We start from the raw sequence: 13,390 nt of genomic DNA on the forward strand, positions 1-13,390 counted from the left end.
AGTGTTTGGATATGGGTTACACACTGAGTGCACACACCAATATGTGTTGAGTGTCTAATGACTCATCTGGAGCCCTACCACTGGGAATGTGACCGTAAGGACCTCAATGCGGCAGACTCACTAAGTGCTTGCTAATTCATTAAACAGCAGGGACTCAGAGGACAGCAACCGTCCTGAATATCAGCTTATGGAGTTTCACTCTGTGTGGCACTAAACTAACATGAGTTCTATGAGTGTTCTCCAGCACTGGCAAAAATTGACCTTTTGGTTCCATTTGTCAAAGATAACTTTGGTTTGTTTTAGCCTTTCATAAACTCCTCAGACAAAGTCTCACATGTTGTTAGGATGGTACTGCTTTCATACTGTTTGGAGGAATGTATAAATTCAAATAACCGTGGATGTGTAGGACAATGAGCAGAGTGCATTTTCAGTCGCAGGGAATTATTTGAGGTGGAGAATTAGATTAGAGATTTCAGCCACATGTTGCGAATGAGAGTACTGAATCAGTAAAGTGGTGCTGTAAATGCCAATTATCATTCTACCAGTAAAACCCTCTTCGTTGGCCTAGTAATTTCCCAACCAATGTGTTTTTCTAATTATGAATTAAATTCAAATAAGCTTGGGTAATGAACCTAGTTTATTCCTTCCCGAAGCTGTACTTTTTCTTCCTTGTATGTCTCTGTTGCTGATGTACCCAACAATCTGGCTTTAATTCTGTGTCCTGAGCTTGATTTCCAGAGGTGTCTGACAGAGTATTACAGTATTTTATTGTGTAATTCACAGAGGCAGACCTCCAGCTTGTGGCTGTATCACCTTTGATTGAACTTGTTTATATGGCTTTGTTTACTGCTCTCATATTGGTTTTCTATCACACTTTTTGCTGAAATGACACAGAATCCCATTTGCTGTAATGCCTCGGCTATTGCGTTTGTTTGCATTGTGGTGCAGAGCCATATAAGGAAATTGAGCCAGTTGCTCACAAATCCCATTTTAAATGAATAGAGGAAAAGGCCACTGGAGCCCAATATGGCAAAGGCAGACCTCAGATGGAACCTCAACTGCAATGCTCCTGCCCTGCCCACAACCATTAAAAACAGGGAGGAAAGAGAAGGTGGTTTGTGTGAGAGTGTATACTGCAAGTAGTGATTGGAATTACGGCTCTTTGAAGGGAGACAGATCTCACACTGGACGGCAGCGGAACAGCTTGGACACATGGGAAGGGTTTTTTTTACCTGTTGCACATCGCCCTTGTGTTTTTGCTCAGCACATGTGCGTGTGTCTGTGTGTGTGTGAGAGACAGAGAGAGACAAGCATTTACGTTTGTGACATATTCAAGAGATAATAAACATATGTCTTTAGAAATATTTAGTAGAGCATTAATACTGTGGTGAAAGATCATTGCCGCCCGGAGAGCACCTCCAGCTGTACCAGGGGAGCTGATGGCTGTGAGCTGGTTACTCCTCAGGTTTAAAAGGCAGCAGAGAAATCTGCCACATGGGGAGAAAACCACTGAAGAGGAGACACACACAGAGAGACTGAGGAGACAAAGGCTGAGCTGGAAAAGGTTGTGTTTCGGACAATTTACGTTTAGTGAGTTTATGTTTGTTCTTTTGCAATTAAATAAAAATGATAAGTGCGGGCTGCTTGTTGTCTGGCTGTGTTTGGGAGACCCCAGGGGCAACGTCTTCTGCCACAATCATTTTCATTGTATATTATAGTGAGAACAGCGCGTGGAACGCGTAAAAAATCGTCGAGAACTCTATTCTCTACAGAGCAGCGCGACATCCGAGGCTGAGCCACAGCTGAGCAGTGCCGCAGCAGCAGTAGGTGTGCCAGGTCTAATCTGTTAACATGGGCCTGAAAATGAAAACCAAGCCGTTCTGTAGCCAATCCGCTGGCGTTCCATGGCTGTTCACTGTGGCCTGGGCATTATGGCTCCATTCTTTTCTGAGAGCTGCTGAAAAGAACTGCTTATTGTTTGTTTTTTTTGCCCAATCTCATTTCACCCTTCGGCCCTACCAAGGGCCTAGCCCTTCCCCTTCATTTTGCGCATTCACGTGTAGGGGTAGGCTGTCCCAATACCTGTGGGTACAGAGGGGTAGGGCCAAGGCGTAGGGCTTTATAGCCCTCGAGACCCTCACTTCAAACCTAGGGGTACCCAGAATGCCATGCGAATCACTGGCAAGGTGGGAGAGAGACCCACAAATGTAGTATTTTCTCCATTAATAAGCATTTAAAAATTACGATAATGATTGTAATATCTTAATTTTATATAATTTCAATGTATTCTGGTCGTTTTTTTCACAACCTTAAAAAAAAAGCTTGCAAGCACACTAGCTTTAGCGTGCTAGTGTGCTGAAGCTGTGTGCTTTTGATTCATATGTCAAATGATGCAGAGCATCCAAGCTTTTCAATTTCAAATGTCATTGATTCACTTGCATTAGCATAGCGATATTTGGATATTATAGGTTTGTCACTTTAGTAACTGCAAACAATAGCATTGGTTTATTTAATATCTCAACAATGTTATTACAAAGACCTCCCCGGCAAAACTGTGTCGGCTGTTTACATCGACGACTCCTAATGATGTGTCGGGTTTTCGTGACGACTACTGATGATGTAGTGGCTTCTTGAAGGGCTGTCCCAATTCGTAGGGGAAGATTTCCACCACTACCCCTTGTGACTCGTTTCAAGTGGCAAGATAACCCTCGACAACAAGGGGTAGGGCCAAGGGGTGAAATGGGATTGGGCCTTTGTGTTTTTTTTAAGGAGACAGATGTTACTGGCTTTACCTGCAAATAACCACTAGGATAATGAGGATATATAGATTTGGATCATATTCAAACTATATATCCAATCGAAATAAATTCTTCTTGCACGTGTGGTTTAGCAGCACTAAATTACTGGAATTGCCAGACCTAATGTCAATAATCTGCATTATAAAGATTGCCTCTGCTTTTTCAGTGAATTCACTGTACTTTGAATTTACCCATATACCCTCTATGAAATGTGTTATGCAAACAAAATAGAGGAGGTTAACATCAGCTAGATAACTAGCTATCATTCCATGCAAACTTAAACAGTTTAAGGCTATTTAAAGGTTTACTTATAGCAACTACAAAGGCAACCAGTTACATTTTTTTTAAATTAGCTCTCAAAAATAAAATATCATCTTTTTAAAAGTGATCCCAACCACTAGCTGATTATGTTAAATGGCTTCACATATACATTCAACAATCCTGAGAAAAACAATGTGACATTATTATTGGGTAAGGGCTTAAGCCTGGGCAACACTGCGGAACAGCTTGCTTTTCATTTCCACGCCCATGTTAACAGATTAGATCGGGTCTGCGTCCCACACGCATTTTACAGCAGAATAAGCAGAGGAAATTATCTTTCAGCACAGTTTCAATGTTTAGCTGTTAAATATGTCACAAACATGAATGTTTGCAACTCTCCCTGTGCCCGTTTCAAAATAAAACCACTCAAGTATTTGTTCTTAAAAGATTTATCAATGTGAAATATTTGTAGAAGTGCAGTACTGGTATTTATTTGAGGTACTGACTACTTTAATACAAGGAAATACACAAAATAAACCAGAAAACCTCACAAAGGCTGTAGTTATGTTAAACGTTAAACGTAAAGAATTTTCGGCGATGGACAGTTTAGTCTCTCTCTCTCTCTTGCTGGCTCAGTCTCTCGCTATCTCTCTCTCTTTCTCTCCCTCACACAAACACATTTCGATTTTCAAAGCAAACCCTATGTTCAAACATTGCGCTGGCAGTAGCAGCTCCACGTAGTGCATTAAGGGTGAGAATTCCCCCCTCCCCATGCCCTTCTCCAAATGACGAATGTTCTCACTGTTCACGTAATAGGGAGTAGCATCACTGGCGCAAACATTGGAGAAAATTTTGGCACACTTTGCGAACATCACAACATTAACTGCATGTGCCTCTATGCGTGTCTTTGTTATCATATGCTAGTAGACAGCCACCAAACATTATTAATCAAAACTGCTTTACTGGTCTTCTGAAGTGACAAATAAACATGAAATGCCAGTTGCCAAAATCAAGCTAGATACCGGGCTTGCCATATCAGATGATGAGCTTCTTGTGCTGTGACACACTCGGTAAATTTCCACTGCTATGCGGATGACACCCAGTTATACTTGTCAATAAAACCAGAACAATGTAATCAATTAACTAAACTCCAAGCATGTCTCAAGGACATAAAAACCTGGATGACCCGTAATTTTCTCTTATTAAACTCAGATAAAACAGACGTTCTAATACTTGGCCCTAAACACCTTAGAGATACATTATCTAATGATATAGCTGCGCTAGACGAAATTGCCCTTGCTTCCAATGAAACAGTCAGGAACTTGGGAGTGATCTTCGATCCCGATTTGTCCTTTAATTCTCACTTCAAACTAATTTCTAGGATTTCTAAATCAGACATGTCAGACATGCAGAAAAACTAGTCCACTCCTTTGTTCCATCCAGACTTGATTATTGTAATTCCTTATTATCAGGCTCCAGCAGTAAGTCGTTAAAGACTCTGCAGCTTGTCCAACATGCTGCAGCACGTGTCCTGACAAGAACCAAGAAAAGAGACCACATTTCTCCAGTATTAGCTTCACTACACTGGCTTCCAGTTAAATCTATAATATAATTTAAAACTCTCCTCCTCACCTACAAGGCCCTTAATAATATGGCACCATCGTACCTTAAAGAGCTGATAGTACCTTATCAACCCACTAGAGCACTGCGCTCCAAGAATTCAGGCTTACTTGTCGTCCCTAAAGTCTCTAAAAGTAGAGTAGGAGCCAGAGCTTTCAGCTATCAAGCTCCTCACCTGTGGAATCATCTCCCACTTTCAGTTCGGGAGGCAGACACCATCTGTACGTTTAAGAGTCGGCTTAAAACCTTCCTTTACGATAAAGCTTATAGTTAGAGCCGGTCCAGTCGTGATGGTGGATCCTGATCGTGGTGGCTGCTGACCATGGACTATGATTACAACAAGACTGCTTGATATACAATATTTCTCCTCAGATACTCGACCATTACTGACAATACTCCATCAATTCATTGACCTTCCATTATGCTACAAAGTGTTTATTCTAATCAAAGTGTAAATACCCTTATCTTTCTGATGTTCTCCTTTACACGTAGCATCTATTGCACTTCTGTCCGTCCTGGGAGAGGGATCCCTCACATGTGGCTCTCTCTGAGGTTTCTACCTTCTTTTTACCCTGTTAAAAGTTTTTTTTTGTAGTTTTTCTTTACTCGTGTTGAGGGTTAAGGGCAGAGGATGTCACACCATGTTAAAGCCCTATCAGACAAATTGTGATTTGTGAATATGGGCTATACAAATAAAATTTGTATTTTTTTCAAACTTTTGCTGCTTTGCAAACCTGCTTTTAGTATGAACTGTTAACTAAGGAAATGGGATACTACTCTAGACATCTTGCTGGGCTTACTCACATTTAATCGCATTTAACTTTCCGATGTAAATGCAGAAAGCTGGAAGGAATTAGCTAGCTTTTCCTCTACCTCTCTGCCTCAGTGGGCAACAGTAATAATATTCCTGTGTTGTCATAAACCAGAATTATTCCATAAACTAGAATTTTATGTCATACAGTATGTATTCTTTCTTATAAAAATATTTGAATATTACAATTAGTTTGTACTTAATTTTTTCGATAGAGCTTATTTAAAGATAAATGCACTTTTTCCAGTTCTCCATTGATTTGGATGTTCAGTCTTACTGTATTTATGATTTGTGTGCTCTGCTGCTTCTTTCTCCCAATCCCTGCCCTAACTCTGTTTCATGGACTCACAAGTAATTGTGGCGCAATGATTTTATATATTCTGTTTAAGAGTGTGGTTCTGTGTTGTATGGAATTGTGTTGGTTTAACTGAATGCTTTTAGTTTGAAATGGACTGGTGTTTTTGTTTTTTATGATCAATTCCTGCTATTGAATATTGGCACACTAATGCAAAATGACCTGCAACCAATGAACTAATGAACTAATGAAGATAAACTCTTGACCTTGACTTGAGGAATCTCATTAATTGTGTCGCTATTGACCCTTCCCCTTTCCCACATTCGGAGCTCTGAAGAGCAAAGGCCTGCAGGAACAGAGGTTCCTCTCAATTACAGGAATTTCGGGTGGTGGTGTCAGAGGGGAGTAACGCCCGGGCCACACTGAATGCGTGAGCAGCACGTGTGCATTGCAAAACGTCTTATGAGGTTAGAGTAGCCACACTGCCCATGTGAGCCAGGGCAGAGGATGTCGCACCTTGTTAAGCTCATTAGACAAATTTTGACTGATTGATTAATATCTTTGCAACACTTCCTATACTTGTTTCAAAGTTAAAGCATTTTTAGCATTTGGAAGGGGGGAAATTCCAAAGCAAGAGACAATGGCAAGGCACAGCGCTGAAAGGGATAGTTCACAAAAAAATGAAAATTCACTCATTCTTTACTCACCACTATGGCAATGGAGGGGTGGGTGAAGTGTTTGAGTTATATGTATAGTTATGCGTGGTGTCACGGTCAGAGTCAGAATTATCTTCTTTCTTAGTACTTATCTCAGGAGTACTGTAGTCATGTCAGGTGAATGACATTCCAACTGGATATAAATGATTGCCCCAAAACATGTGTATCTGTGTTTTCAGCTCACCCCAAACATTTGCCGGAGGTCAGGATCTCGGAAACGGAAAGGAATGTTGGAGACATGTAATCTCTTAGGCTGCTGCTTCATAGATGAATCATTGGGTTGCAGGTGGAGCTGCTGGGAGCCCTCTGTCTGTACAGCCTCCTCTGCCTGCAGGGAAACACACAGCATGTCACAGATTAGCTCCTATTGTGTAAAAATGTCCTGAGAGGGCTGAAAAAGGCTCAGGTCAAGGTTGTTTATCTTGATGTTTCACATCGAAAACTAGACAGAGACAGATCTCCCATGGCACTAATAAATGGCAAATGGTCTGAACTCGGGGAGACTAGGATTGAACTGCTGACCTTCAGGTTATTAGGAGACTAAAAGAAAAGTAAAGATTTACCACCCAAAGAGATGTATACACCAAAGCATACATTATGATACGCCTTGTGGAGCAAGAGACTGGGATTGAAATGCAGAGAAGCAAAGTGAGGGGTTGCAACATGACTGAGCTCACTCAGGACATATAGATCACCTTTTGGAGTACAATGTGTCAATAATTGGACAATGCCAACCCTGCTGTTATAAAAACAGCTTTCATGACACTGTGGCTCCAAAATGTACAGACAGTCAGATAGACAGAAAAACAGTACTTTCTTTAATGGCAGCTTCATGTAGCCACTTGGAGAACATTGTACTATTTTAAAGGCTTGTTTGAGGCTACATTTTCTAAAATCATGTTTGTGTTTTGGTTGGTGGTCATCTCCACATTATATGTAAAAAATGTTTCACATTTCATTCAAATCACAGATTATGGATGGGAGCAGTAGTTATATCCATCATAAAACATCATCAAGGTGTTAATCAAGTTGATATATATATTCGAGAGATTCAAGTTATGTCATTTTATGATTTTGTTGCGTGAAGATTGAGCAACATTCCTCCAAGCCTTGTCCCAGTCGAAAAGAGGACTCAAAGCAGTCTTTATTCCATATTTTTTGTTATCTGTAATGGGGTGTGTGTAAATTCTTACTATGCATTTTAACTGAAGGAGACATTCTTTTTCCAATCCTATTCTAAATGTTTCAAAGATGAAGATTTTGAATGACACTCATCTTAACATGCATCCAACAATGAAATCAGTAGATTTTGAAATTGTTTGAATGTTTGCAGTTAAGACTTTGTACCCCTACTGTGCAGGAAAAAGAAAATCAGTCAAGCCCCTTGTTTAACATTCACTGATTCCAACCTTTTTGAATGAAAATACAGCAGAACACAGGATATTCTGCATGGTTAATGAGGATGAGGTTAGCCATGCCATGTTGTGTTGAATTGCATGACATTTTTAAAGGGAACCTAATGAACAGTTAATTTAGTGTGTGTTGAAACTGAAGACTCACCGTTACTGTGTTGGATGTGAGGGAAGGGTTGTTGCTTTCATTTCCTGGCTGTTCGCTGTGTGAGTGTGTCGCTGTGTACAGTGTAAGGGCGTGCTCGGCCACCGTGCTTGGTCCTGTGTAGTCGGCCGGGGGATGGGTATGGGGTGTGGTGTACTCAGCAGGGATGCCATTCTGTGGTGGAGCAGGGTACTGGGCTGGTGGGAAAGGTTGAGCCATGGCTTCAGGGGGAGCTGGGGCCTCTTGGTTACCCTGCAGATAGGACAAGAGGAAGGAAAAAGGAATAGCAACAAATAAAAAAAGGGTTTCTTTTCTTTGTGACTGCTTTACTTGTCGGAATCATGGTCCAGCTTGGCAAATTAATCTGATGTATTATTACATTGACAGATAGGACAATAGACAGATTTTTTTTGTTACACAAAATTGTTGATCTGAGTTGGTAACGGCATACTTCTTGGGTAACAGATGTACAGATCTAAGTACATCGGGGCAGCTGTGGCTCAGGCGTAAGATACTGAACCCCAAATTGGCCCTTCTAATAGAGAAAGTGCTGCACAGTGTGTGTGAATGGGTGAATGTAAAACTGCAGTGTAAAGCACTTTGAGTGGTCATCAGGACTAGAAAAGCACAACATGAAATACAGACCAATTACCAAATGCAGACCATTTACAGCCGTTTGCATTAGGGTTGGGTACCAGAATCCAGTGCCTGGCGACACACAGGATACAATATGAAAGCAGAAGAATGCAACGTATACTGGTATGTTGGCAGCGTGCCAAGCCAAGCTACACAGCTGGGAGGGAGGGTATCCTGGCAGTGGGGAGACAACTGATGACGAGTTTGGATTTTGCTGTGTATATATATATATATATATATATATATATAAAATATATACTTTTAAGACAGTTCAGTTGTTAAATTTCAACTTCATGATGGCCTTAATAATGCATTTTTAAAAGGTCAGTCATTGACCAATCTCTGCCCACTTCTCTCTTGCTGTGCTCTCCCTGCTCTATGCTCATTTCCCCCTCCCCACCCCTCCCTGTATACATGGTGTGTACAACACCATGCGCTTTCTTTTCTTTACTTTATTGTAAAATATGATTTTTTTTACATTGGATTTAAACAACCATAGCTCCGGTTTTACTTGGCCTATCGACACCAAACAAAAAGTAGCACAGAAGTTTAAGTCAGCACTTATTTAGACTGAAACCAACATTCCACGTGGCTCCATGTTTCAATCAATCGAATTTTATTTGTATAGCCCATATTCACAAATCACAATTTGTCTCATTGGGCTTTAACAAGGTGTGGCATCCTCTGTCCTCAACCCTCAACAAGAGTAAGAACAAATTTACCTAAAAAACTTTATTAAGAGAGAGAGAGCCACATGTGAGGAATCCCTCTCCCAGGACAAACAGAGTTGCAATAGATGCCAAGGGTAACTGAACAAAGTCACCTCAATCGAGCCGATGTAAACACAGACCATTTTAACAAATCCTGTAAAAACAATGCAACCATGGCAAAGTTTTGATACTTTTGATACGAATGACCACGATATCCTCATCAATCGTCTTGAGAAGTTGGTTGGTCTCTCTGACAGTGTCCTAAACTAGAACACTCAGATCATCTGCAGCAAGTCTATTAGAGCTTCCCAACAACAGCCGAAACTAAATAGGGGATGCAGCTTTTGTAAATGACGCTCCAAAGTTGTGGAACAGACTGCCGCTAGATATCAGAGAAGCTAGTTCAGTGAACGTCTTTAAAAGAAAACGTAAAACAGCCTTATGAGACAAATTGTGATTTGTGAATATGGGCTATACAAATACAATTTGATTGATTGATTGAAAACATTTCTCTTTACTTCAGCCTTTAACCACATCTTGCACTTGCCCGCACTCCTGCGCTTATAATTTTTATCACTTTCTTTCTTTCCTGTTTTTATGCATTTTTCAAATTTAATTTAAGTTCTTTTTCTTTTTTATTTACTTTTCTTTTAAATGCCATGTTAACATGTTCTTATGTTACTTAAATATATTCTTTTATATGAATTACATTTTAACATGTTTACATTTTTTTGCTATATTGTATGTACGGCAGTTTGAGCTGCATGTCTTGTATTCAAGGTGCTATACAAATAAGGTTTATTATTATTATTATTATTATTAATCACCTCATCCACACTGAAATGTCTCTGTTGAAACTTTCCACCAAAAACAGAAAGAATGAAATATACACAGACCAAAGGAAAGTTATGACAATGACATCCCTCATAAATAGATAAATGAATTGCTCTCTTTGAAAGCTCTGATTCAAATTCCTTGTATCCAATAGAATTCAGCATTTAAATTTACACATCTTTCAGATGCCTATTTCCTCAAACCTCATCCAACGTATTAGCACTCTTTTTTTTTCTTCACTGCGACAAAACAGAGGTTTTCTGGTCAATAGTGATATTGAAGTTGGCTATTGTAATCTATGATATTGATGAAGTTGTGGATACAAAAACAGTTTGCCATTGACCCACTGGCTGTACATTGTCGCTGCTATGTTCTTCCTGCCAAAATCATTCGACTCCCCAGGCAGAGAAGTGCTTTGCTCAATTTATTGTTTACTCAATTCACATACAAATAAAGAAAAGCTAATAAACATAACTTTGTTGTGCCTGTAAGATTTGGTTACATGTAATGCTTTAAACATGTTTTGTGTTGTCCTATAACAGCTGAAATTAACAGCCACGCACGCACGCACGCACGCACACGCACACACACACACACACACACACGTGTTGTCAAGCTTCAATAGCAATTTTGGCTTGTTTTTATTAATGATTTTTTTTAGCTCTTTTCCTTGTCAGGTGTTGTCCATATAATTCTGTTTGTTGTGATAATCTGAGTTTACATTGACATTGCTACAACAAAGCCAGGCAAGCCAAGAAATAGCAGCACTGTTGCTCAAAAGTGTATAATCAGATGGTGTCCTATATAATCATAATACTGGTGGTTACCGGTGGCTGCCCGCATCCGTTTCAAAACACTAGTTCTTGCGTACCGTGCTGCGAACGGATCGGGTCCAGTCTACATCCAGGACGTGGTCAAACGTTACACCCCAGCCCGTTCACTCCGCTCTGCTTCGGCCAATCGGCTTGTTGCTCCCTCACTGCGAGCTAACCACTCACACAAAATCACGACTGTTTGCTGTCCTGGCTCCTAAATGGTGGAATGAGCTCCCCATGGACATCAGGACATCAGAAAGTCTACACATCTTCCACTGCAAACTAAAAACACACCTCTTCCAACTACACCTTGAATAAAAGTTTAAACTAACAATTTAGTAGCACTTAAATGGCACTTACTTATAGCACTTTGTAGTTTGGCTTTCTTGAAGAAAGCTACTTTCTTGATTCTTGTTGTTCTGGGTTTGTACCCTCATGGTTGAATGCACTTATTGTAAGTCGCTTTGGATAAAAGCATCAGCTAAATGAAATGTAATGTAATGTAATAATAATAATACACTTTATTTAAAGAGCACTTTTCTTAAAGTGACAATGTCCTTAACAGAAAGAAAAGTGGAGATTTCAAGAACATAAATCAAAAAAGGAGAGATCATCAGTTCATAAGCGGGGGAATAAATATAGTTAGACAGTTCCACATTTTTTGGGGCCAAGGCCTGCTCACCCTCAGTCAACAACTAGGATCTGAGAATAACCAGCAGGGCTCCATCCACAGATCTAAGTGAATGCCCAGGCACATAGGTCCTTGATATAGTTAGGAGCCATGTCATTTAATGCTTTAAAAGTGATAAGTTGAATTTTAAAATCAATGATGAATGTTTATGGCAACCATTGCAAGTTGACAAGTAGGACTATTGTGTTCATATTTCTTGGTGCCATCCGAGCAGCGGCTTACTGTACTAGTTGGAATCAGTAAAGGGAGCTCTGACCGACGCCACTGTACAGTGCATTCCAGAGTGTTTTACATTTTTGTTCAAGGAAATACATTGACTTTAAAGTGGGCTATTATAGTTTGTGGGACCAATGATTTTTACTTCTGACTTATTTTCAGTGAATTTTAGAAAGCTCTGGGATAGCCAGCATTGAACGTCACTGAGGCAAGCAAACAGATTATCAAGGCTGCTGGGGCTGTTAGTTTGAAATTGAGCATAGAGCTGCGTCTCCTCTGCGTTAGGGTGGTGGGATGTTTCTAAATGATCTGGATAAGAGGAAGCATGTATATTCAGAATAGCAGTGGCCAAGGATAGAGCCTTGAGGAAACCCCCAATTACAAAGGGCCACATATGAGCTGGAATTTGGTTTGACGACAAAGAAGGTTCAAATGAGTTTTATCAGCATAGGTTTAGTGCAGTACCCCTTAAGACCTACTCAGGTTTCTAGACAGTGGAGGAGAATAGATGGTCTGTACTTATATATATTTTCTAGTCTTGATGACCACTCAAATTGCTTTAAAGTACAGTTTATTGCCATTCACCCATTCACACACACATACAGTGCATCTATAGGCAGCACTTTGTTTTCTATGAGGGGCAATTCAGTGTTCAGTATCTGGTCCAAAGACACTTCGGCAGATGGGGAAGACTGGGATCGAACTGACGACCTTCTGGTTTGAGGAGGACCGCTCTATGAGTGATCACTTGTGTCATAGATAGACTACACAGAGTGATGAAAACAAGATACATAGAGCTGAAGCTCTGACATCACCTGCTTGCCTTTGCTTTTTCTGTAAGTCAATAGACTCTCTCTTTGAGGATTCTTTTCACTCTATTTTATGAGTAAATTGCAAGTGTTCCTTTACTGTAAAAGCTGTATAATAACAAAAATCTATTACAGACACTGATTTTAACACTTTGTGATTTTAAAATGATGATATATATATTAAGTTACTAAACTATGATTTTAACTTCTCAGTAAATGTTTACATTTTCCATTCCCATAACATTTGAACAGCCACAGAACATTTTGATGACAACTAAGCAAATTCCATTAGCTATAAATAAATATAAACATAGTATTTAGTATTCAGTGAGATTTTACAATCTTTAATTTCTACCAACAGTCTCTTCTTAGCTTTCAAAAACATCTGCATTGTTCTGCCCCATTTTGCCTTTTTCCACAGCTACTTGACAGGCCTCCACCAATCAAACTGTTTTCTCCCATGACAGTCTATCTGTGGTTCATGTCTGGTGGTCAAAGGCTACTAGAAGTATTATATAATCAACATTCTTTCATAAAAAACTCTGTTGACCAGGGTTTTACTGTAAATCGTTGCTAACCTAGGCAACAGAACACAGAAATTTCAGGTTTATACCAGCTATT

General features: G+C 39.9%; 1 protein-coding gene across 3 annotated transcripts in view; it reads right to left on the reverse strand.

The window, feature by feature from the left end:
* The window catches only part of rbfox3a (RNA binding fox-1 homolog 3a), a 556,640-nt gene that overhangs the window by 85,958 nt on the left and 457,292 nt on the right, over positions 1-13,390 (reverse strand). For all 3 annotated transcript variants that reach the window (XM_034571195.1, XM_034571194.1, XM_034571196.1), the window contains 2 exons: positions 8,062-8,310; positions 6,686-6,829 (listed from right to left, as the gene is read on the reverse strand). In XM_034571195.1, coding sequence (XP_034427086.1) covers positions 6,686-6,829; positions 8,062-8,310 — 393 coding nt within the window. The remainder of the gene's footprint in view (positions 1-6,685; positions 6,830-8,061; positions 8,311-13,390) is intronic.

Source organism: Hippoglossus hippoglossus, chromosome 19 (genome assembly GCF_009819705.1).
Source record: "Hippoglossus hippoglossus isolate fHipHip1 chromosome 19, fHipHip1.pri, whole genome shotgun sequence".
In the NCBI taxonomy this organism is placed as follows: domain Eukaryota; kingdom Metazoa; phylum Chordata; class Actinopteri; order Pleuronectiformes; family Pleuronectidae; genus Hippoglossus; species Hippoglossus hippoglossus.